This window comes from Tachysurus vachellii, chromosome 11 (genome assembly GCF_030014155.1).
Source record: "Tachysurus vachellii isolate PV-2020 chromosome 11, HZAU_Pvac_v1, whole genome shotgun sequence".
Taxonomy (NCBI): domain Eukaryota; kingdom Metazoa; phylum Chordata; class Actinopteri; order Siluriformes; family Bagridae; genus Tachysurus; species Tachysurus vachellii.
In genome coordinates this window covers 23,961,898-23,987,621 of record NC_083470.1, presented here as the reverse complement: position 1 = coordinate 23,987,621, position 25,724 = coordinate 23,961,898, and the positions used below count along the sequence as shown (strand labels likewise).

At 43.1% G+C, this 25,724-nt stretch overlaps 2 protein-coding genes across 4 annotated transcripts in view; one reads left to right on the top strand and one right to left on the bottom strand.

Moving 5' to 3' along the window:
- gpat2 (glycerol-3-phosphate acyltransferase 2, mitochondrial) overlaps positions 1-10,548 on the top strand; it is a 148,068-nt gene extending 137,520 nt beyond the window's left edge. Inside the window, exons 14-23 of the mRNA XM_060882518.1 lie at positions 1,501-1,619; positions 2,779-2,849; positions 3,145-3,409; positions 4,239-4,378; positions 5,181-5,258; positions 6,330-6,449; positions 7,684-7,804; positions 8,582-8,650; positions 9,112-9,167; positions 10,387-10,548. Coding sequence (XP_060738501.1) covers positions 1,501-1,619; positions 2,779-2,849; positions 3,145-3,409; positions 4,239-4,378; positions 5,181-5,258; positions 6,330-6,449; positions 7,684-7,804; positions 8,582-8,650; positions 9,112-9,167; positions 10,387-10,548 — 1,201 coding nt within the window. The remainder of the gene's footprint in view (positions 1-1,500; positions 1,620-2,778; positions 2,850-3,144; positions 3,410-4,238; positions 4,379-5,180; positions 5,259-6,329; positions 6,450-7,683; positions 7,805-8,581; positions 8,651-9,111; positions 9,168-10,386) is intronic.
- Positions 10,549-11,021: 473 nt separating this feature from the next.
- fahd2a (fumarylacetoacetate hydrolase domain containing 2A) lies at positions 11,022-25,679 on the bottom strand. Of its 3 annotated transcripts, none has more exons than XM_060881495.1 (8): positions 25,509-25,679; positions 23,583-23,781; positions 22,564-22,780; positions 20,358-20,417; positions 19,565-19,727; positions 19,378-19,486; positions 19,159-19,246; positions 11,022-12,208 (listed from the first exon to the last, which is right to left on the bottom strand). In XM_060881495.1, the coding sequence occupies exons 2-8, from the start codon at positions 23,747-23,749 to the stop codon at positions 12,146-12,148; spliced, it is 867 nt and encodes a 288-aa protein (XP_060737478.1). In that variant the 5' UTR covers positions 23,750-23,781; positions 25,509-25,679; the 3' UTR covers positions 11,022-12,145. The 3 variants fall into 3 exon arrangements, with proteins under 3 accessions (XP_060737478.1, XP_060737477.1, XP_060737476.1); XM_060881494.1 differs by having other exon boundaries at positions 25,426-25,558; XM_060881493.1 differs by lacking the exon at positions 25,509-25,679 and adding an exon at positions 25,426-25,504 and having other exon boundaries at positions 23,583-23,842.
- Positions 25,680-25,724: the final 45 nt, after the last annotated feature.

Below are 25,724 nucleotides of genomic sequence, written 5' to 3'. Positions count from 1 at the left end.
AGTATATGTGTGTGTATGAGTGTGTGCATCTGAGTGTGTGTGTGAGTAAATGAGTGTGTGTGGGTGTGTGTTAGAGAGAGTATATGTGAGTGTGTGTGTGTGAGAGTGTGTTAGAGAGAGAGTATATGTGTGTGTGTATGAGTGTGTGCATCTGAGTGTGTGTGTGAGTAAATGAGTGTGTGTGTGGGTGTGTGTTAGAGAGAGTATATGTGAGTGTGTGTGTGTGAGAGTGTGTTAGAGAGAGAGTATGTGTGTGAGTGTGTGTGTGTGAGTAAATGTGTGTGTTAGAGTATGTGAGAGTGTGTGTGTGTGTGTGAGTGTGTGTTAAAGAGAGAGTATGTGTGTGTGCGCGCATCTGAGTGTGTGTGTGTGTGTTAGAGAGAGTATGTGAGAGTGTGTGTGAGAGTGTGTTGGAGAGAGAGTATATGTGTGTGTATGAGTGTGTGCATCTGAGTGTGTGTGTGTGAGTAAATGAGTGTGTGTGTGTGTGTGTTAGAGAGAGTATATGTGAGTGTGTGTGTGTGTGTGTGTGAGAGTGTGTTAGAGAGAGAGTATATGTGTGTGTGTGTATGAGTGTGTGCATCTGAGTGTGTGTGTGTGTGTGTGAGTAAATGTGTGTGTGTTAGAGAGAGTATGTGAGTGTGTGTGTGTGTGAGAGAGTGTGTTAGAGAGAGAGTATATGTGTGTGTGTGCATCTGAGTGTGTGTGTTAGAGAGAGTATGTGAGAGTGTGTGTGATAGTGTGTTAGAGAGAGTATATGTGTGTATCTGAGTGTGTGTGTGAGTAAATGAGTGTGTGTGTGTTAGAGAGAGTATATGTGTGTATCTGAGTGTGTGTGTGAGTAAATGAGTGTGTGTGTGTTAGAGAGAGTATATGTGAGTGTGTGTGTGAGAGTGTGTTAGAGAGAGAGTATATGTGTGTGTGTGTATATGAGTGTGTGCATCTGAGTGTGTGTGTGTGTGTGTGTGTGTGTGTGAGTTAATGAGTGTGTGTGTGTGTGTTAGAGAGAGTATATGTGAGAGAGTGTGTGTGTGAGAGTGTGTTAGAGAGAGAGTATATGTGTGTGTGTGTATATGAGTGTGTGCATCTGAGTGTGTGTGTGTGTGTGTGTGTGTGTGTTAGAGAGAGTATATGTGAGTGTGTGTGTGTGAACTCCAGTTGAGATTTCAGTGTGTGTTTGAACACCTCAGGCTTTTCTATCTGAACACATCATCAGTACGTTGTTAATAAACACAGTTTGAGTCTGAAACACTGACGACTCTCTGAGGTGTTGATCCTTTCATCCTGGCTGTGAATTATAGCAGGAACCATGTGATCACATCGCGATATTTACACACTCCCTAACTGTATCGCCATATACGTGCTCGTTGCTATGGTGACTCAGGGGTCATTACTGCATTACGTTCACGGCTACGTAGTACAGCGACTGGCGACTTGCAGAGATAAAATCACTGCACGTGTGAACGTAGCTTTTGCCGTTGTTTCCTTCATGTCCCACAGGAAGGACACCATATATGGACAAAAAGATGTTTCCTGGATCCTCCCCTCTACTGTTCTACCTGAGCTGTCACACAGCGAGAGGCAGCTGAGCATCGCATTGACACTGCACCTGATGCATTGTGAGTCTCACACACACACACACACACACACACACACACACACACACACACTCGTTAGTTTCCGATTCTTTTGAAGAATCTCACATTGACATGATTATTAATGGAGCAAATACTGCTATGCTGCATAACCTATATTGTTGATCGACTGCCTCAGGCTCGATATCAAAGTTTGTTGTGTCGTGTTGAGCTGCATCGTGCTAGAGCACCTTTCGTGCTCTCCTCAGATAAATTGTTGTTAAGTCTGTGGGATATTTGGGGTAAATTCAATATATTCTCCCACTGAACCTCCTGAGGTCCACGGTGAGGTTTATCTCCAGTCAGAACAGGGTGCAGAGACACAACAATCAGATTCATTCATGTCCAGGTTCATCAGTCGTTTCAGAAGAACAGTCTTTCGTTGTTTAGTTGTTTATTTACTTTATTTACTTACTTTCTTACATTATTTCATTCTCACTCTTCTTTCTTTCTTTCTTTCTTTCTTTCAAATTTGTTTAATTTGAAACATATTTATTTAACTTTTTCCTATCTATATATCCGTCCATCTGTCTGTCTGTCTCTATCTGTCTTTCTGTCTGTCTATTTGTTCCTACACTTTCTTACTTTTTCTCATATCCCACCTTCTCTTTCTTGGCAGCTACATTTCTTTATCTCTCGTCTCGTCTCGTCTCATCTCTCCGTCTCTGTTTTTCTCCGGAACTCCATTAAAAACTATTTGCTCCATTTGCACCCACAACATTCCCTCTGACTCTGTGTCTGTCATCCATGTTTCACTCTCTCGCTCGCTCTGTCTGTCTGTCACACACACAAGTGCAGGCAATGCGGTGTGTGTGTGGCTCTTTTGCAAGCTCTTACACTTTCTTACTTTTTCTCATATACTTTTCATTCATTAATTATTTTCTTCACTTGCATCATCACGTTCACAGTGATTTCTTTACCATGTCTGGTTCTCATGTCAGTCTGTAACTAGTCTGTAACCAGCCCAAAGCTGCAGAGGTTGTTTAGTGACTTCACTCAGCGAGCTTGTGTGTAACGCTCCTGTGCCGAGGGGAAAAAAATACACCTTTTTCATTTTTTTACTGTACTTCATGGACTATTTTAATGCTAATAAGAGCCTGACGGATGTATTGTTTGTGTGTGGTGTTGTTAATTTTCTTCTCAGCGGTGACCAGCAGCATGGCTGTGATGTCTAGCAGCATCGTGTCCTGTTTGCTCCTCCATAAACACCGCAGGGTGAGGAATCGCAACTGAACAGATTTACATCACATCGACTCGGCTTTATGGCTCTGTCTTTTTACATAATGCTCCACATGCCTCATTGTGTTGCTTCTTAAACGGTGTATTTATTGATCTGTTTAAAGCCCAGAAACACACACACACACACACACACACACACACGGGATTTAGGGGATACAAAAATAAAAGTACATTTCTCATTGGTTTAACTTTTTTACTCTCTTTGTTACTCTCCCCACCTTTTCTGCTGTCCTTCCTTTCCTGTATTTATCTCTCTGTGTGTGTGTGTCAGGGAGTGCGGGTGTCTGTGTTGTGTAAAGATTTGTGCTGGCTGTTGGACGAGGTGTTGTTCAGACGCTGTGATGTTGGATTTGGAGGCTCTGTGCTCAGTGTGGTGTTTCACGCTCTCTCTGTGCTGCGTCCGCACCTGCTGATGGCTGCAGCGCCCCCGTCAGGAGAGCCGCTGGTGACGGCTCGGCCCGACCCACACTCGCTGCTCGCCCTCGGCAGGCACAGCCAGCTTCTCACACACGTCTTCCTCACCGAGGCTGTGGGAGGTCAGCTTAATAAACAGAATGAAAAATCATACATCATACTACTACTGTGTGTGTGTGAGTGAGACAGAGAGAGAGAGAGAGAGAGAGAGAGAGAGAGATATGACAGAGGCCACACCTCCTTCACAGAGACTGACACAGAGGTCACACCTCCTTTACTAAAAATGAGAGGCCATACCTCCTTTACTGAGCCTGACAGAGGCCACACCTCCTTCTCCAAGACTGACAGAGGCCACACCTCCTTCTCCAAGACTGACAGAGGCCACACCTCCTTTACTAAAAATGACAGAGGCCACATCTCCTTTACCGAGACTGACAGAGGCCACACCTCCTTTACCGAGATTGACAGAGGCCACACCTCCTTTACCGAGACTGACAGAGGCCACACCTCCTTCTCCAAGACTGACACAAAGGCCACACCTCCTTTACAAAAAATGACAGAGGCCACACCTCCTTAACAGAGACTGACACAGAGGCCACACCTCCTTCTCCAAGACTGACACAGAGGCCACACCTCCTTAACAGAGACTGACACAGAGGCCACACCTCCTTTACTAAAAATGACAAAGGCCACACCTCGTTCACCCAGAGTGACAAAGGCCACACCTCCTTCGCCGAGACTGACACAGAGGCCACACCTCCTTCACCGAGACTGACACAGAGGCCACACCTCCTTCCCTGAGACTGACACAGAGCTGTGTGTGTGTTCTGTATATATAGTTTACATTTTATATTCTTGTGATATGTAGCTCAAGTTAAACATCATATAGTGTTACTAATTACTGTGTGTGTGTGTGTGTGTGTGTGTGCGCGTGTGTGTGTGTGCGCGCAGCCTGTGCCGTCTCTGCCTTGCTGTGTGAGGTGGCAGGATGTGGAGGAGGAGAGATGGAGTTTGATGTTGCACTTGGTCAAGAGGAGCTGACTGAAAAAAGCCTACAGCTTACACACCTACTGCCAGCTGGGTATATACCAGTGAGTCAGACCATTAACTCCAGAAGTATTGGCACGTAACTCATTTATGTAATGATCTTAAACATACAGGAATGAACAGATTTCTTACACAGAGCTTCATTTCCTGCATATATACTGACACTACAGATAAAATTAGTTGCCGCTTCCCACCAAACATCACTCGCAGTGACAATAGCCACGAGGCCATCGTGCTTTTCTCTATATTTAGTCCTTAAGCCTCTGTGTGCTTAATGCGGGACTTTTGATCCTCTTATATATCTTTCTCTTCGTTTTAAAGTTATTCCTTTAAAAGCAGTCCTTGTTCTTATAGAGACGTGACAGACGATTTTGTGCTTCGGTACCCTGTGAGAGACGGTTAGTCCGAGTGCGACACGCTGCGTATAGACACAGATGAGCTGCAGTGAGTAACTGGTGTTGTACCTGTAAACCTGCTCTGAAGAGTTTTTCACTCCAGAACAGCATGTCGTAATTACAGCCAACAAATCAACATCTGCAGGAAATGTCAACAAGAACAAACCACTTCACACACAAAAGTACACAACTAATTATTTCTACCGCTTAATTTGTGTGTGTGTCTGTATTCACACACTCTCTGGCTTTCTATGACTGTAATATATATATATATATATATAGCTATGTGTGTGTGTGTGTGTATTTTTTTTCCTGCATGTATATATGTCTGTTTCTTAATCTCTCTCTCACTTTCTTTGTGTCTCTCTCCCCATTTCTGATTTCTGTCCCTAACTGTCTTTGTCTCTGTGCCTCCCTTTGACCTGTCCAACTCTGTCTGTCTGTCTCTCAGCCCTGCCAAACAGCATACGGGTTTGCTGTGGATGCAGTGGACAGCATGATAAGCTGCGGGCTTCTCATCATGGAGGAGGTGAGATGTGCGCTCCCTCTCTCTCTCTCTCTCCCTCTATTTCTCTCTCTCTCTCTCCCTCCCACTCCAACTCTCTCTAATTCTCTCTCTCTCTCTCTCCCACTCTCTCTCTCTCACTCTCTTTCCCTCTCTCTCCCTCACTCTCTTTCCCTCTCTCTCCCTCACTCTCTCTCCCTCACTCTCTTTCCCTCTCTCTCCCTCACTCTCTTTCCCTCTCTCTCCCTCTCTCACTATTTCTCTCTCTGTTTCTCTATCCCCCCCTCTCTCCCCCCTCTCCTCTCTCTTTCTCTCTCTCTCCCCCCTCTCCCCCTCTCTCTCTCTCTCCCCCCTCTCTCTCTCTCCCCCCCCTCTCTTTCTCTCTCTCCCCCTCTTTTTCTCTCTCTCCCCCTCTCTTTCTCTCTCTCTCTTTCCCCCTCTCTCTCTCTCTCCCCTCTCTCTCTCTCTCTCTCTTTCCCCCTCTCTCTCTCTCTCTCCCTCTCTCTCTCCCTTCCTCTCTCTCCCTCTCTCTCTCTCTCCCTCTTTCCCTCTCTCTCTTTCCCTCTCTTTCTATTTCTCTTTCTCTATCCCTCCCTCTCTCTCTATCCCTCCCTCTCTCTAGGACAGGCCTTGTGATGGAACTTTGTGGCTCATGCACATCAATAGTGTGTATATGGATCACGGTTTGTACGTACTGGAAAGTAAAAGTTATATTTGGTGTAAAATGTGAACAGATGGCAGGAGAGAAAACACTGCTGAGGCTGGAACAGAGCAGAGAGAGACCCAGTGAAAAAAAAGAGTGAATATTGGCTCATGAAGTGCTTGCACTGCAAATTAGTCCTCAGTGCAGTAACTTTCAATTGTGTGTGAGCGTGCGTGTGTGTGTGTGTGTGAGAGAGAGAGAGAGAGAGAGAGAGAGAGTCCACTTGCAAACTTATTACACTCTGATTTTCATGCAGTTTGGTTTTTACTGATTGAATAAAACTACTGAAGCATTTATAAATATAAGAGATGATAAATGTTAACCTCAGTGTGTTTCAGTTGATTTGCTCTGTGTGCGTATGTGTGTGTGTGTGTATGTGGGTGTGTGTACAGCGGGATACTCCAGTGTGTGATTTCTGGAAAAGGCAGGGTGTTTTCTCATGGACTGCTTCAGACGACCCTGAACACAGCAGTGATTCAGAGTTTGAAGACCAGAACAACCGCACATACAAGGTACACACACACACACACACACACACACACGGTAAATAATTATTTAAGCATACTATAGAGTTGGATGGCTAACGTAGATATAAGTGTTGCCTGAAAGGATCACAGGCCATCTGTTGGAGAGTAAATCTGTACGTCATGAGGGACGAAGCAGAGCTCACAGGACAACAACACGTTCATTATCATGATACAAACAGAAGGATTATTTTGTAGCTTTGTAGAAGCCAACATTCTGTTTTCCTATTTAAGCTTAGACAAAAATGTATAAAATTTAATCCGGCCTAGGGCTTTCGAGCCACATGCACCAAATTCGGATATGTTGTAGACCCTGGTCTGAAGTTTGTTGCTATTACTTTTCTAAGCGATCCGAGTACCGGTACTTCCGGTACCGGGTCTCAAAATGGCCTTTTTTCCCATAGACTCCCATTATAAACTTTGGAGGTTTATAACTCGGCAAGCTTTCGAACTATCTACTCCAAACTCGGCCAGCTCCTTTAGGGTGATACAAACTTTTAAATTGGTGTACCGACTGGTCTTTCGGTTGTCTTGCAGCCCCGCCCCCAAAATATGCGAAATCAAAAAACTTTTTACAACATGGACATGTGACATATCAAAACACTCACAACAATGAGGGGAACTTTCTCAGGAGTATTTGGATGATGTCACATGCTTGTCTCCACTTACAGCACCTCCAAATGTTTTGGCAACCTAGCTTTCTGTCCACTTGCCTCCAAAAGCACCATCCGTTGCGAATACTTGCATCGTCAAAGCCAACATCAAAGTTTGTCGTGACGAACTTTACAAATCCAGTTTTCTACTGAGATCCTTATTAAAAACAGATTTTTACCTAAGAAACCTGCTGCGATTGGTCCCCACTGCAATCACTCATCTAATTCATGTGAAATTTGAACTTGTACAGAGTCGTCGTGCCTGTTTTCCATCCAACAGGCGTTGAAATGAAAAGGGCGCCATTTGGATCTGCAGCAGCGCCTCATCTCGTGTCCCAGCTTTTCTGATAGCACTGCGTCTGATCGACTTTACTGATCTGTCTGAAATGGAGGGTGTAATGAGGCTGTCGTTGACAACGAGACACAAGATACTGTTGTGTTGAAAGATAGCGCACGCACACACACGTGTGCGCACACTCAAACACACACAAAAACACACACGCAGACATTCACAATCTCACAAGCTTGGAGATGTCAAACTAAAACTGTGTTACCTTTTTTCTGTGTAGTTGAGTCAGACATCTGAGTGTCCCGAGCTGCTGTTCTTTTTCTCTCGATTACTGAGTGTACAGCTGAGGGCGCTCTGCTGGGCTATAGAGAGCCTGGACCTGCTGTCCTTTCCCCTTACAGGTTACTGTGCACACACACACACACACACACACACACACACCTGTACATACACACACACACCTGTACATACATACACACACACACACACACCTGTACACACACACACACCCCTGTACATACACATACACAAACACACCTGTACATATACACACACACGAGCCTGTACATACACACACACACACACACACATACCTGTACATATACACACACACACACCTGTACAAACACACACATATACCTGTACATACACACACACACACACACACACATACCTGTACAAACACACATATATACCTGTACATACACACACTCACACACACACAACTGTACATATACGCACACACCTGTACATACATACACACACACAAACACATTCACACCTATACATGCATATACAGACACCAGTACACACATACGTGTGCACACACGCACAAACACACCTATACATGCACACAAACATACACACGTACATACACAAACATACACACTGTACATGCATATACACACACACACACACACAGGGGATCCTCTGGAGCTGGAACATCTGATGCAGACACTTGGAGGTGTATTCAGATGTGTTTAAATCTCCAGAGTGTCTCACTGTGCAGAAAAGATGTAATTAATTTGCGCAGATGAGGTGAACGTAACTCTTACGGGATCATCACAGGAAAATAAGTTGCTTTATGCACTCGTGCCTGTGGGCCACTTCACTGCACATTTGTAATTAGCAGGAAAATGATGAGCTGATGCCGAGTTTGTGTTGTGTTTGTTGTCTAGAGGCAGCGTGTGTGACTCAACTCCACACTCACCTGAGAAGCAAAGCTCAGCTGGACAGAGTGCACCACGGTCAGACACACACTCACACACACACACACACACACACACACACACGTTCAGCCCTCATCAGCGTTTAATTCACTTAGCATAAGTGCTTAAGCTGAGGCTAAATATGGCTTGTTATCTCTCCCCACTGACTCGTTTGACATTTCAGAGGACGCTTCTATAAATGAGAATTGGCGTGGAGAAAGAGCTTCGGCTCACATCCTGAAGCTGTTTAGTTACACCGATCAGCTGCACTAAGACTCGTGTGTGTCAAGAAAACACTCCCTGGTCCATTCCATTCCAGCACACACACACACACGTAGTGGCTGACAAGCACAAAGCAGCATTATGATGGAGAGACAATGAGAGGACAACAGGGCTGAAGGACATGCTTGTGATGACATTTCTGCTAGAAAGTTTGCATGAAGGTTTCAATAAATAATGAGCCCACTAAGGTGAAGTGTGTGTGTGTGTGTGTTTCACAGAGAGCTCCTCGATAAAGCTGGTGAGAATGGCCCTGCGAACCCTGACTGATTTTGGTGTAAGTTCTATTTGAGAGAGTAAAATTCAACTCCTCTCTCTCTCGGTCTGTCAATCTGTCACATGGAGGCTTTCTGCAGGCTGATGTACTGAGTAGTTTGTGCTCTAGTTGTATCCGGTCACCGTCATTGATTCCTTAAGCAATTATTACTGCTGAATATTGATCGATCTTTCTCGATTTTATTCACAATTATCTTGCCAAACATCTCTGATTTTTTTATTTATTTTTTGCTGATTAGATTAAAAACACTGACCTTCTTTGACGTTAGACATTTTCTCATAATACACTTCCTGTTCTTGCCCACTTTTGAAACTACAGCTTAACCATGATAACCAAAATATTCCAAAAATCTCCAAATAATCCAGTCTAAATATGAAGCGTATGTAGATTTTTTATTTTTTTGGAGCCACTGCATGTGTCTCTGGGAGGTTATAATGTATATCTCTGCTAGGTTTATAAAAATATCTAACGGTATAAATATCTCGTATTCCCAACCCACGAGTAGACAAAACATTTTTCAGTTCAAAAGAAGTCTGTGTCGTGATCCCAGTTTGGCTCAGAACCTTCTCCAGTACCGCTCTGTTCCCCCACGCATTACGGAGAGCCATAGAGAAAATACACACTACTTTTCTGTATACCGACGACCGAGTGTTCTGCAGTGTTTATTCCCTGTTCTTTTGTCGTTTGACGTGCTTTGCACTGTATTTTCACACACACACATTTTCTTCCATACAATTCGTGATGCTTCCACCACCGTGCTTCACTGTAGGGGTGGTGTTCTCATGGTGTCATTTTCTACCGCTTATCCGAACTACCTCGGGTCACGGGGAGCCTGTGCCTATCTCAGGCGTCATCGGGCATCAAGGCAGGATACACTCTGGACGGAATGCCAACCCGTCGCAGGGCACACACACACACTCTCATTCACTCACGCAATCACACTACAGACAATTTTCCAGAGATGCCAATCAACCTACCGTGCATGTCTATGGACCGGGGGAGGAAACCGGAGTACCCGGATGAAACCCCCGAGGCACGGGGAGAACATGCAAACTCCACACACACAAGGTGGAGGCGGGAATCGAACCCCCAACCCTGGAGGTGTGAGGCGAACGTGCTAACCACTAAGCCACCGTGCCCCCGTCTCATTAAAATCAACTCCATAAAAATAATAAATAAATAAAAGAAGGCTGGTGTATGTTGGTTTCTCTTGTTCCAGGTGCTGATGGAGGACCGGCAGAGCGAAGCGGTGTATCTAGAGATCAGTCCTCCTTTCCTCCAGGCTGAGAACAAATACAAGCTGTTCCAGTTCGTCTCGCAGTTCCTCTACAGCTCAGCGAGGAAAAAACGAGTCTCTACACTGCTTCAGGGTTTAGTTTAAAAAATATATATATATATATATCAGGGAACCAGAACGGAGAAAAGATGTGGACCTGGAGACTTGGACCTGGGACTTTGAAAATTGCCTTTGGTTTCTGTCTTAGTTAAAATGCAGAGAGTCGTGACACGTTTGCTGTGCTTGGTTTTGTCAGTTACTTACAGAGACTTATGTAGCTAACATGTAAAGCTTCTATGCACCAGTTTAGCATCATGAGAACTTAACTACTATGCCTTTACAACTATTGTACTATCGTGTGACTAGTTAAACGCTCGGTTTTCATTTTCACAGATTTAGTTCTAGCGTTAATCTTGTGCGAAAGGGTGGAAATGTTTTTTTTTTTCGTCTAAAATTCTAGTCGTTAAATGAGACTATTGTTAGAATTTTGAGTTTTTCACCGCTAATGAACCAATAGGATGATAGCAGGATCTTGGTTGTTGTGGTCAGTTTAATGGATGAGTGTTTGATGACGTTGCTCTGTTTGTTAGTCGAAGTTTATTTTTCGCATTTCTGTTTGAAAATTGTTGAGAAAAACGAATACAGAGAATTTTGTTCTGCTCCTCTGGATCTCACTCTTTGACACGATGATGATGATGTTAATGATGAGCGACAGAGCTCATGAACCAGTGAACCTCTGATCAGCTCCTGATTATCCCCCGGTGATGCCTCCAGCGCTCTCCGGACACCGCAGTAATCCTATAACCCCACTCTTTCACCACTTACACATAAAGTGGCTCCTTTCAGATGCAGCTTGGTGAGAGAGATGCTGGCAGACTGGCTGATTGCTGTAGTGCACTAGGTGCTGAGTAAGATCTCCACACACACACACACACACACGGGTGAACAGCACAAGGTCCTCCATAACGGTGAGAGAGATTTGCAGATGAACAGAGGAGAAGGAACGAGGTGAATACTAAAACAGGCAGGGAGGGGAAAAAAAACTGCAGCACTTTTTAAAGAAGGAAATTCAGCATGAAATGCAGACGGCGCTGCAGTTTCACGATCACGATAGATCACCTGCTCGGAACGTTTACGCTTCTCTCAGTGCGTAAACTCCGATCGATGCACCGACGGAGCAGTTCCTGAGCGTCGTCCTGCCCTCCCAATGATGTACTGCAAGCTCGGTCAGCGCTCTGATGTTATAAGTAATATTGTAATTAGTTTCTGGTTGTTCTCGTGTTACGTTTTACAGGAGCTGAATTTTAAAGGCACTTTGCAAAAAACGTAGAAAGAAATACAGACGTTATGCAGGTAAAATACAGGAATGAAGGTTCCTCTTCCTTCTTCTTGTTATAATCTCCATTGTTTTGCATTTCAAGAACAACAAACCAGAACACAAAACTTATCATTTTAAAAACAGAAAAAAAAAAAAAAGAAAGAAAATCAAGCCTTGATTGGAAAAACAAAATAAAACCAAACCCACTAATAATACAGCAGTGCTTATTCCTAACCATAATCAGTAAGAGCGCCATCTCCTGGCCATTTCCAGTGCACGTGCCTCAGAGTAGGATTTCAGAGATCTCTACATTGCATCAGTGAAAATGTGACTCATTAACTTTCTTCATCCCAGATCAGTCAAGTCAGTCGACCGGCGCCGGAGTCACACCACGGTGTTTCGGATGGATCCGATCTCCTCGATCTGACACTCCACCACGTCTCCTTTCTGTAACACACCCAGAAACATCGACATGAAAAGAACAGAAATGAAATCAAGGCTGCAGGATTACTTCAAATTCGTGATTATGAACCACATCCAGAACTTCATTCTCTTGTGCGTTATAAGCCTTCGGTCCTTCACCTGTGTAAACCTTTAATCCAGACAGAGCAATACTGCTCTTCTAAATGGTTACGGAAACGAAGCGAACGCTAATCCTAAGCGATAATTAAGTTTATGTGTTAAAACACCAGACACAGAGGGGTGTTGTGGGGTGGGGGTGAGAGATCTGGAGGTGTGGATTAGGTGGGAAAATCTAGTCTGTAAGCTCATCATAGTTAAAACCGCTTTATAAGGAAGTTACTGGAATAATCAGCACCTTTTTTATTGGTTGTTGTTATTTATTTGATCAGAGCTATTAAAAGCTGCACCTGAACACCATTGACGTTAATCGTGAACGTTTGCGAAGGGATCCTGAACGTTTCCTGAAGTATCCGAGTCAGATCACCGAAGCATCCCGTTCTCTAGGGATCCTCGTGTTCGGTTGGTCTCAGCCGCCAGCTCACGTGTGATCCGTCAGGCAGGGAGGGTGACGACTAACCCCTGCTTCCTCCGAGACTCGTGAATCTTTACCGACTTTGTGAAGTGAAAGGAGAGCTGTTCGTTTCCAGCTGATGTAACATGTACACCCTTTGACAGACGCGATCATCCAGAACCTCTTACAGAAGTGTCCGTCAGTGACGCCGGGACACAGATTAAGAGAACCATCAGTCTGAAAACTCTTCCTCGGTTGGGAAGAATTACAGCAAGAAGAGCACAGACGTTTTTTTTTTTTTAAGTATTTCAAGAAGAGGTAGGTTTTTACACGCCGTTTGAAGACTGTCAGTGTCTCAGCTGTTCGGATGTCTAGAAGAAATAAGTTCCACCTCCTCGATGCGTGTCTTCCTCGAGAAATGGTGGGACCGGTGATGCAGCACTGAAGGATCTCAGGGAGTGTGGTGCAGCGTGGGGAGCGAGAAGAGCTTTGAGGGAACGTCTCGGCTTAAACGTGTAGGACAGCTTCAGGGTTTTAAATCTGATCTGAGAAGCTACAGGAAGCCAGTGGAAGGGGAGCAGCAACGAGGTCATGCTTTAGGACTTCGGCAAACTCCGCTGCATTTTGGATCAGTTGCACTGATTCAAATCTAAATATAAAGTTCGTTTAACAGCGACGCAAAACTCAAAACTACAAGAATAGTGCAAATGGCCAAGCGTAAACAAAACCCGCACGGATCGTGCTAATCGACGTATGTAGAACGTTTTAATTCTCTTTAATCACAGGTCTATCGTTAGAGGATCTTCATCTGACAATCTGACACGTACAACATATCACACGGTCTTAAATTCTTAACAATTCGGATCTCGTACAGTCTGATACTAATCTGAAAAGACTGTTGCCGTAATTGCAGCTTAACTCGCACCGGAGAAAAACATGAACTTTCCCGAGCTAAACTTTGATATCTCAAAATAAAGCTGCTCACAAGGAACTTTGTACTGATGTTAGAAGGGTTTATAGCAGGGGTCACCAACCTTTTAAAGACTGAGGGCTACTTCAAGGGAACTGAGTAGTACGAAGGGCTACCGGTTTGATACAAACTTCCTCAAGAGCAAAATTGCACAGATCACTTTTTAATAATAATAATAATAATAAGGTGAAGAGACTGCTCACGTGTCAATGTTAATTATTCTCCACAATTAACAATGATTTATACAACAATGATGGAAGGAATATTCAAGTAATTTAGTCTTTTTCAAAAAATGTTCACATTTCTGTGCACCATTTTTAGTGTTTTCAATGAACACGTTATCTCTTCTTTGTCTGTTAGTGGGAAGCCTGGCACTGCATTCTGCTCACCAGTGTACTGTAATCTGGTGAATAATTTGACACTGCGAGTCTGAGTGAGTCTTGTATTGTAAATGTGCATCAGTAAGGCGTGTTCTGTGTTTGTTCTTGATAAAGTTCATTTAAGAAAAGGCTGATTCACAGAGATACAGTAGGTTGAACCAAAAAGGCATGCAAATTTCATAGCTGCTGTGTATACTGTACATCACTGTACTTTTCTGTGTCCACAAGGCACCAAAAGTTTGATGCAGACTGATGGGCTTTGAGGTGGAGATCATTTTGCAACGTTAGGATTTCTATCTCTACCTGTCCAGCATCCAATTTGAACAGAGCACTTAGTTGCTCAGTAGTGCATGTCATGTCCACTTGCATGAAAAGATTTGTAACGGCTTTTTCTGTCCTTAATGCGCCGCCGGGTGGGTAGTTATGTTGGCTTTGTAGAATAAGATTTGACAAAAATTTATCAAGAGTAACTCCTCCTAGGGCTTTTGAGCCACATGAACCAAATTCGGATATGTTGTAGACCCTGGTCTGAAGTTTGTTGCTATTACTTTTCTAAGCGATCCGAGTTCCGGTACTTCTGGTACCGGGTCTCTAGTGCCTCTTTTCCACCGGAAAGAACCAGGTGCTGGTTCAGAGCTAGCACTGGTTCCAAGTTGGTTCCACTGGTGAACCTTCTAAGAACCGGTTTGCCTTTCCACCGGCTAGAGAGCATCAAGAGCCGAGTGTGACGTCACTTTATACGTGTCACGTGTCCCAGCAACTTTAGCGCAGCAGCAGCAAACACATCAACAATAGCGGATGTTGCTTTACTGTTAATGCGCATGGCTTTGTGAACCTACATTAACGCGGCGAAAAAAACGTGTACGTGCAGCTCCATGTAATCTGTATAAACGGAGGTTGTAATCGATACAGTACATAACGTTATTTTATTGTTAACACAGAAAAAAAGTTAGCCTTAGCATGTAGCTACTTACTATCATGTGTGCTGATAATGTATCATATCGCGGTAAAGTAACAGTGTATTAAACATTAGTATACTTAAGGTACATTATCAAATGCGCTAACAGTAGCCCCGCCCACAGCCCCGCCCACAGCCCCTGACACAAGCGGTTCTTAAGTCTAGACCAGCAACGTTTTGGTGCTACTTAAGAACCACTTTTCCTGGTTCAGAGCCGGTGCTTTGGCTGTCGAAAAAGAAAGAACTGGTTCTAAATTAGGCTCCGAACCAGCACTCAAACTGCCTCGGTGGAAAAGGGGCAAAAGTGGCCTTTTTTCCCATAGACTCCCATTATAAATTATAACTCAGCAAGCTTTCGAAAGATCTACACCAAACTCGGCCAGATCCTTTAGGGTGATACTCTGAACAAAGGTTTATATTGGTGTACCGACTGGCCTTTCGGTTGTCCCGCAGCCCCGCCCCCAAAATATGCAAAATCAAAAAACTTTTTACAACATGGACATGTGACATATCAAAACACTCAGAACAATGAGGGGAACTAATTCACGGGTATTCTGATGATGTCACATGCTCGTCTCTACTTACCTCCAAATGTTTTGGCACTCTAACTTTCTGTCTACTTCCAAAAGTAACACTGACCCTTATGTCCACTCGCCTCCAAAAAGCATCGGCCTTTGCGAATACTTGCATCGTCAAAGCCAACATCAAAGTTTGTCACGACGGACTTTACAAATCTAGTTAGCATTGAAACTTTCGTGACGCAGACTGAAGTGTCTCGCCACTTTGCCGTCGCAACAGTCGTCCCGCAAATGAGACACACACACTTTTCTTTGACTGACGTAAAAAGAACTCTTCCTCCCAAACACTGTGAAAATGGTATGTTTTCTGTCGCTTTTCTGCCATTTTTTGGGGGGTAAATCACAACTGACTCCTCATCGTTGCTGCACCACTTCCTTGTGTCAGGAGTCGGACGTGACGTGCGCGCAATATTGACATTTGACTTCAGAAAAGGCCAGAGTTCGTTGTATACATAAAACATTTTTGTTTTAATTTTTTTTAATTAAATAAAATGAATTAAATATCGTCATTTTAAAATCTACGTTAATGCATGCGTTTTTTATTCAAAAACTACAGCAAGAAAATCTTTTTAGGCGTAGCTATATTTTGACCAGTGCTATTTTAGAACGTGCCTCGCGGGTGCCTTAAGTGCTCCTTGCGGGCGACCAGGTGCCCGCGGGCACCGCGTTGGTGACCCCTGGTTTATAGTAACAAGTCCCAGGGATTTTTTTTAATGATTTTCTTATCCAATCTTTATTAAGTAGTTTCACTCCTGTCTTTGTTTTGTTGTGTCTGCGAGCTGCGAGATGATATTATTATGTCTCCGTATTACGTTGGACACGTCTACTCCGTAAACACTTGTGGCGTTTCAAGTGCTGACTTTAAGAGTTGAAATAAAACCTGCTAATTGAACACATTCTGTACCACACACACTCAAAAAAACTTTAACTCTCGGGCCCCCAGAAATAATTTGCGCTCGACTGTTGTATAAATTACCTTCCTAATGACTTGCGATTGATGTCAAAGTCTTTTCATGACGAGAAAATATCCGTCGCAAATGAAACCTGCCACGTGGTGGCTGCCTGCCACTCGAGCGAGCGCGTGCCAAGTCTCCGTGGTGCTGAACGACAGCCAATGTTAACAGGATCTAATTGGGGGAAATTAGTAGCGTGATGAAGGTTTAAATTTAATCACAGTGGAGGGACAGAACAGAAGCTGATGTTCTCCGTTTAGGCTGCGCTGCTGCATACCAATCTACTGTTAGAGACCTGAGAGGCAATCACGCTCCAGACGCCATCCGCTACGCTCTCGTACGCGGATTGTATCGAGTTCGGATTAACTCCGGCCCTTTCAGCTCTTCAGAAGGTTTTCTCAATTAATCAGTGCTGGGGCAATTTACCTGTAACGCACACGTAGCCTTAGAACCGTTCTTGTCGTGTCCATGTTCATCATTGAGTGTCTTTGTCATTTCTCACTCCACAGCGGAGGTTAATATGAAGCTCATATGAATGTTTTACAGGGCTTTAAGAATTAGTAACGGTTCATAAGTATTTCTGTATTCTGTAGAAAACTTCCAAAAAAACCCCAAAACGGTTATTATTTCTATACTCAAAGTAAATCCTGACATCAAACCCAATTCTGTTCTCTGAGACGCTCAAAGTTCTTCATAAACATCTAAAATCTGAAGGTGTTTATCTACAAACACTAAAATGGGGGATGTGGTAGCCTAGCGGTTAAGGTGTTGGGCTACCAATCGGAAGGTTGTGAGTATGATTCCTACGTCCACCAAGCTGCCACTGCTGGGCCCCTGAGCAAGGCCCTTAACCCTCAATTGCTCAGTTGTATAAAAAATTAGATAAAAATGTACGTGGCTCTGGATAAGGACGTCTGCTAAATGCTGTAAATGTAAAATTCTGTGTAAAGTTATCAACAGAGGGAGAAACTCGCGTCTCACAGTGAAAGACGACTCACTTTGTCAGACTCACGACTGGCCAGAAAATAAAGCATTAGTTTGATTTTGTTCTGACTGGAAATGTCTCATTAGTCCATTTAGCCAGTGTACTGCTCACTCACTCATCTTCTACCGCTTATCCGAACTACCTCGGGTCACGGGGAGCCTGTGCCTATCTCAGGCGTCATCGGGCATCAAGGCAGGATACACCCTGGACAGAGTGCCAACCCATCGCAGGGCACACACACACACACTCATTCACTCACGCACTCTCACACTACGGATAATTTTCCAGAGATGTCAATCAACCTACCATGCATGTCTTTGGACCGGGGGAGGAAACCGGAGTACCCGGAGGAAACCCCCGAGGCACAGGGAGAACATGCAAACTCCACACACACAAGGCGGAGGCGGGAATCGAACCCTCAACCCTGGAGGTGTGAGGCGAACGTGCTAACCACTAAGCCACCTGCTTTTAGTACTGCTAAAAGGGTTAAAACACAGTGTATATGTGAGAGTGTGTGTGTGTTTGTGTACTTTCACTAGCATGTGCTGTACATTCTGGTTTCTGTGTAATTACAGTACTGATTCATTTAGTTTGCAGCTCCATGGAATAAATGAACACAACCGTGATCAATAATTGTGATTCATTAATTGTGCATAATGGCAGTTCTGACTAATGACTGAATGCAGTATTTTCAGAATTATAACCCCCACAAATCCCCCCCCCCCCCCATATGCAGTCGTTGTGACTTGTAGGGATGTGTTTATTTTAGTTTTACCTTATTAATGACTAATTAGCGTAAACGTTAACTGCAGACAGACATCACACAGCAGAAGCACGAGTCTTTAAGGCTGGGTTTTAAAAGCCGTACAAAGCGTTCGGTGCATCGAATTGAGTGTTTTTCTTCACCTCAAAAGATAATTAATGAGAAATATTATGCAAAAGATTAACTTTTTTGGGGGATAAGAGAGAGACAGAGAAACAGTGGACAGACAGACAGATAGATAGACAGCTAGATAGCTAGACAGACAGACAGATAGATAGAGAAAGAGATAGATTAGACAGATAGATAGCTAGCTAGCTAGATAGATAGATAGATAGATAGATAGATAGATTAGATGGACGGACAGACAGACAGACAGATAGATAGATAGTCAGATGGATAAATAGATGCATAGATATATAGACAGAAAGATAAACAGTAGACAGGCCGACAGATAGATAAAGAGACAGACAGATAGATAGAGAACAGATAGATTAGATAGATAGACAGACAGTCAGAGACAGACAGACAAATAGATAGATAGATACTTTATTGATCCCAGAGGAAATTGAAGACACCTGATCCAAAAGTTTCTTATTCATTCATTCATTTCTCTGTAGTTTTTGTCTCCAGAATCTCAAAGTAAGGGTCTGTACAGATGCCCCTGCCTCGGCGGGAGAGAACGCCTTCCTAAAACAGTCCTCACCGAGGGCACGTCTTAACGTTTCAGAGGAATTTATTCACGGATTAAAAGAGTGTGACTTTCTCTGCGGTCATATGTTTTCTAATGTAATGTTTTACAGAGGATCGGACGACCAAACGGAGAAGACGCTTCCTCACCTTCAGGAAGACAGGTGGCTTTCTGAACACGCCCACTCCTGGAGGCGTGCCCGTCAGAAACACGTCGCCTGGGTACAGCGTCACGAACCTGCGTTCAAGACGAACAGAAGACAATAATAATGAGGCCCTGACAACGTCTCACACTGCTCACAGTTTACTACCTGAACGCCACAATTTCCTGCACCAGAGTCAGAACATCTTGAACACCAAGATACCTACTGTGAGACCCACGCAACCAGCTTCTCGGTCTTGAAGATCAGCTGATCGGTGTTACTCTCCTGAACCACGTCTCCGTTAACCAGGCAGCGGATCCCCAGATTGTGGACGTCTGATTTAAAAACAACACATTTGCTGCTGAGCGACTCACAACCTTTCACACCAGATTTCATCACCGGCCCACACCTACCCTTCAGCGCTGCCGTGGTAACGAGGGCAGGCCCGAGCGGACAGAACGTGTCGAACGTTTTTCCCAGAAGCCATTGCTTGCCGTTCCTCTTCATCTGCCAGTCGCGGGCGCTGACGTCGTTGGCTACGGTGAAGCCGGCGACGTGACCGAAAGCGTCCTCCTCCTGAGGAAGACAGACACGAGCGGAAAAGAAAAGAGTTTACAGTTTGGTATGATTTTGTCTTCACGGCGAACGGAGAAGAGACAAGATTAACGTCTGAGGTTTGTTTTCACACCGGAGTTAACAGACACTAACAGGAACATCTTGTATGTATCTTATACATTAAAATGAATATTAATTTAAATGATTAAATTTTAAATAAGGGGGTACAGTGGCTTAGTGGTTAGCACGTTCGCCTCACACCTCCAGGGTTGGGGGTTCGATTCCCGCCTCCGCCTTGTGTGTGTGGAGTTTGCATGTTCTCCCCGTGCCTCGGGGGTTTCCTCCGGGTACTCCGGTTTCCTCCCCCAGTCCAAAGACATGCATGGTAGGTTGATTGGCATCTCTGGAAAATTGTCCCTAGTGTGTGATTGTGTGAGTGAATGAGTGTGTGTGTGTGCCCTGCGATGGGTTGGCACTCCGTCCAGAGTGTATCCTGCCTTGATGCCCGATGACGCCTGAGATAGGCACAGGCTCCCCGTGACCCGAGGTAGTTCGGATAAGCGGTAGAAGATGAATGAATGAAATTTTAAATAAAGAAAAAATAGTCTTTTTTGTTTTCTGCTATGTTCAACACTACGTGCTCCGACTCGCCTTTATGTGCTTTCCTTTTTTTCCAATCACAAAAGCCAGCTCCACCTCCCAGTCCACCTCCTGGAAAAGACGCAAAGACGAGCGCGGTTAGTTACGGACGTGTCACTCGGTCATCACCTGCCTTCCAGATTAACACAGATAAGAATGTTTAGTTTAGTTTAGTTTAGTTTCTTAATTTATAAAGCACATTTAAAAACAACCGCCGTTGCAGCCAAAGTGCTGTACATTAAGTAAAAAACAAGAATAGTGCAAAAGTAAAAACACAATCCAAGACAAACCAAAAGAAAAACATAAAATTCTACACTTTCAAACAGAGTTAAAACATACAGAATAAAAGTGTTTTTTTAAAGCAGGTTTAAACAATGAGACATTGGTAGCAGATCTTAAATGAAAAGGGAGATTGTTCCACAACTTTGGAGCTGCCGTAGCAAAAGCCCGATCGCTCCTTAGTTTTAAAATGTGCACGAGGTACCGAGAGAAGGAATTGATTAGCAGACCGAAGAGATCTAGGGGTAGGGTACGGAGTGAGGAGGTCACAAATATACTGGTGAGCGCAGCCATGTAAAGCTTTAAAAACATAAAGTAAAATCTTAAAATCAATACGGAACTTAACCGGGAGCCAGTGTAATGAGGCGAGTACTGGGGTAATGTGCTCACGTTGTCTGGTGTCAGTCAGTAATCTCGCTGCTGCATTTTGTACCAGTTGTAAACGGTCGAGAGATGATTTAGACAAGCCAAAATAAAGAGAGTTGCAGTAATCCACTCTCGAAGTTATAAAAGCATGAATTATTGTTTGAAGGTCCTTCATAGAAAGCATCTTCTTAATTTTAGCAATTGATCTTAACTGAAAAAAGCTGCTTTTCACAACAGGCCTTAGACCTTGGGGGAAATGAAAACAAAACAAAACATGTGTTTCATACAGATTCCATCTGCACTACTGATTCCTAAACAAGTAAAAACTTCTCACAGTTAATCAGCCTGAAGCTGTGAGTCTAAAAATATGGGAGCTTTATATCCAGCACTGTGATCACACAGACCTGCTTAATGCCAGCTTTGGTTTTCTCTAAATATGTTCAGAGCTAAAAACAGCCAGAGCTTCATCCTGTAGCTGAATCACGCTTTAGTTCCTCGGCACAGATCCATCCATCACGCTGCACCAGCCTCAGGACTCCACCAGGAGGTGTGGCCTAATCTTTAATGATGCATTATAGAGTAGAAGTGATCGAGATTTGCGCCAATGAAATTTTTCGGTTCCAAAGGACGTGCCTCGTTTATCAGACTGGACACAAATCCGATTTATTTTCAATTCAGTTTATTTGTATGGCACGTTTAACAATAGACATCGGTCTCAAAGCAGCTTTATAGGAGTATAAAAATTTGAAAGGTTAAAAATTCAGTAACTATTATCTCTAATTTGTGAGTTATAATACGTCATATTCATGGATATACTTGTTGAGTTCTCAGAGTTTCAACTCCATACATGGGGAAAAATAAAATTAACACTAGCTAGCTGTAGGACAGGAACCCGGGACACGTTCCTGTCCTACTCCAGGTTACCATAGCGACGATGGACGTTCAACGTTCCACTTTCGACATCGGATCAATTTCCTCGCTGCTTGTGATGATAAAACAGGGACATTTGGGGTTTGGGTATAAAATTTTTATCAACAATTTTCTCAACTTTGTCGTGTCCCTGGACTCAACAGAAGTCAGCCGGTATCATTGAAAAATGAAAGATCTTCAGTCACTTTGTCTCTGTACGTGTGAACGTATAATTGTGTGTGTGTGTGTGTGTGATAGAGGGCACGCTTCAGTGGCTGAGCTGCATTACTCTGTGAATTTTGCGCACACACACACAGCATTAAGAAAACACTCCCTCAGCATTTAGTCTACATTCTATTGTTTTCAGCTCTGTGAGTATTTCCTTTTATGAGGTTTTGTGGGCGTCACTCGACGTAAATCAGCTCTGCTGTGACGTCGCTCGATAAACGAATCGACGTCCGCCAGAGAATACAGAGAAAGCTGATGTAAATCTGATGGGAATTTTAGTTTGGTTTGTTGTATGGAGTGTGTGCGCCACTGTAATGTTAGTTTGGAGAACGGTAACCGTGCAAATTCGTAAGAACCCTCCCACACAATCAAATCCCACAATGAACTGTGGTTTGTTCAGACTGAGGCTAGCTGTACATGAGGTGCTGGTTGTGACCTGGCTCTCGCTCGGAAGCTGGATGTCGTCATAGGGACCCGTGATGGCGGAGGGGAACTTGCTGAAGACGATGGGCTCGGTGGGGATGGGGGCGTTCTGCTCCAGACAGTGGTCTCTGTAGTTCATACCCACACACACCACCTTGTCCGGACCGGTGATCGGAGACAGGAGCTGGATATCGGAGCGAGGGAGAACACACTCACCGCTGGACACGGCTCTGAAACGCAAATTTGTTCGGTAAAGAAGCGAACATTTTCATTTTTTGAACACTGTGACTTGAGCGAACGCACACGTCATACGCATGACATCACTGTTACCTCATACAGATCGATTAAACTGATTAAAAATAATATCAGACCTCGTGATATAAAATGATGTGGTCAAGGATGTAAGATTAAAGACTTTAGACTTTAGACTTTAGTAGAAATCACACACTAGTAGTTCAGTGTGTTACTGAGACACCGAGAACGTTTGCCTAACTGATATTGATTACCGCAGGTGAATTTTAACAGATAATATTGATCCTAAGGCCAGAGAACGATGTTGGAATCAGGTTGTTAGCTTTAGTTAAGTTAGCGCTTGTTAGCTTTAGTTAAGTCTTTAATTTGCTGACTGATAAAAGCCGAATCGTTAAATAGAAATTTAAAAAACAATCCTAACTTTTAATGTAACTTTAGAAGAAATCTAACACTTTATAACCAGACACGAATGCTGCACTTTGCTGTTTAAAAGCTTAAGAGTCGAAATTTTCACTCATGCATCAAGCAACTCGGTAAAAGTTGTATGTTAAAAACCGATATTCTGTAAGCGAAGAGCTCCCTCTAGTGGCTGACAGGGTGTTTTGCGACATGACTTTTTTAAAAGCCTGATATCGATTGTTCATGATTCATGTTTTAGTCATTTGATTGTTAAATGTAGTTTAAATCTAGTCAACTAAACTAAATTAAATTATTAGTAAAGTGGATCAAATGATTAGTTCTAAGATGATTTATAAGTGATTTCACAAGGTCCTACTCCACCTCTGAGCGCACTCCATGCCCTTCTCTCCCAGTTCTAAGAACTCTCTCATGGTGGAAGGTACGGACTGATCGAAAGCCTTCAGGTCGACGACGGAGCCGTTCTCTCTCTCCACACCGACCCTCACGCTTCCCACATCGCCGTGTCGAAAGAACTGGACCAAGCGCATGCTTGCTGAGGTGAGAGTGCGTGTGCCTGAGCCTACAGAAAACACATGACTGAGTCTCCTCAAACTGAGACACGAGCCCCAGACCACCCTCATCTATACACACACACACAGGGGTGAAGGAACACAGTGAGAGAGAAACGAAAGAGAGGATATCAGGCGCAGAAAAAAGTCAGAGAGAAAGACTTAAGAAACTGTATAAACAAAAGTGTGGAGGATTACATTACATTTACGGCATTTAGCAGACACCCTTTTCCAGAGTGACTTACAACTGAGCAATTGAGGGTTAAGGGCCTTACTCAGGGGCCCAGCTGTGGCAGCTTGGTCCTGGGGTACGAACCCATGACCTTCTGATCAGTAGTCCAACACCACTGAGCTACCACATCCCTTAATCCCCTTGATTAAATCCCGTCATACTGGCTAGTCCGCTAGAGTTAATACCTAACATTTTGTTTAAAAATACACACATACATACATACATATATACATACATACACATTATATATATATATATATATATATATATATATATATATATATATATATATATATATATATATATATATATATATATATAATATTTATTTATTTTTTTTTATTTTTATTTTTTTTTTTTTTGAGAATGAAAGAGACATGGCTGAAGTTTATTGGAAAATATCCAATATAACACCGAACACATGACATATAAGTACTATTGCATCATAAAACACAGCAGCAAGAGCCAATCAGATTCCAGGATGCAAATGACACCCGTAAATGACACCCGTATTATCTTTTCAATTTGCATATTCAAAGTATGTGTAGATACTAAATTGTGTATTCACTAATCCCACAAACGTATATCACAAATAAACGCATTAGCCGTATAAAGTTATCGATTCATAACCCGATCGTTAAACACCGCCGTGTTGATTACTTTTCTATTACAGACTGTCGTTCAGGCTGTAATTCAAATCACAACCAATTATCTTAATAATAATAATTTCTGAGAATTCTCATTTTACATTATATCATCTTATCACATAGCAGGTTTTATAAACTTTTTCAATGAGGTGTTTAAGGATGTACATCATCGGGGTATCAGCAATAGAGAAGATACAGAATCGCTGATACCCCAATGATCTACATTCTTGAACATCCTTCGAAACAAAAGCCTTGAAGGATGTTCAAAGATGTACATCACTGGGGTATCAGCGATCTTCTCTATTGCTGATACCCCAATGATGTACGAACATCCTTCAAGGCTTTTTTTTTTTTTTTTGTCAAACTCAGTTTTCTGTAAGATGTTTAATATTTAAGGATGGAGTCTCCAGTTTAAGTAGTTTAGGACAAAGAACGTTGGCAAGCTGCAGGGTTGGTTGGTTGATTGATTGATTGAATGATTGATTGGTTAATTGATTGATTGGCTGATTGACTGTCTTACTGACTTCAGCAGAGAAAATAATAGGCTGGTGAATTAGAAGTTGTTTATACTGAGCAGGAACAGGAACTAACTTGTCTTGTGGATGTTCCACAACATTAAATCACCATATAAACGAAACACTTGACACGTCGTTCATTAATAAATGAAGAATATTCGTTGTAAACAGATTAAAATGAGACGCTGTTGTTGGAAAACAATCGGTTTAACATCACAAATAACACCATGTCTATTAGCCATGTAACAGCTCGTGACCTACCTGAGATTCAGACTCATTTACGACACTTGTGTCCACATGACGTGAACCTTTGGACAGCAGTAAGGTTCACAGTAAAGACTCACCTTAGTAAAGTAGTTCTCTTGTCTAAAATCAACCTTTTTTTAACTCTCACTTCCGGGTTGTAGTTCCATCGAGAAAGATCTGTGCTTTAACGAGATTAAGCGATTATATTATCAATAATAGCGATTATATTATCGATAATATAATATTATTATTAAAAAAACTAGACAAATATAATTTGCGGTTGTTTTTTTGGTTCGTTTCTGAATTTTTGTAAA

Bases quoted from the DNA above. Each gene is read 5' to 3' on its own strand.
- fahd2a (XM_060881493.1), bottom strand. From the start codon at position 23,842: ATGAGGGTGGTCTGGGGCTCGTGTCTCAGTTTGAGGAGACTCAGTCAT. The intron at 22,781-23,582 runs GTGGAGTAGGAC...TTTGCGTTTCAG, and splicing joins GGCATGGAGTGCGCTCAGAG to AGCCGTGTCCAGCGGTGAGT. The intron at 12,209-19,158 runs GTGAGGAAGCGT...GGTGTGTTACAG, and splicing joins AGCCACCTGTCTTCCTGAAG to AAAGGAGACGTGGTGGAGTG.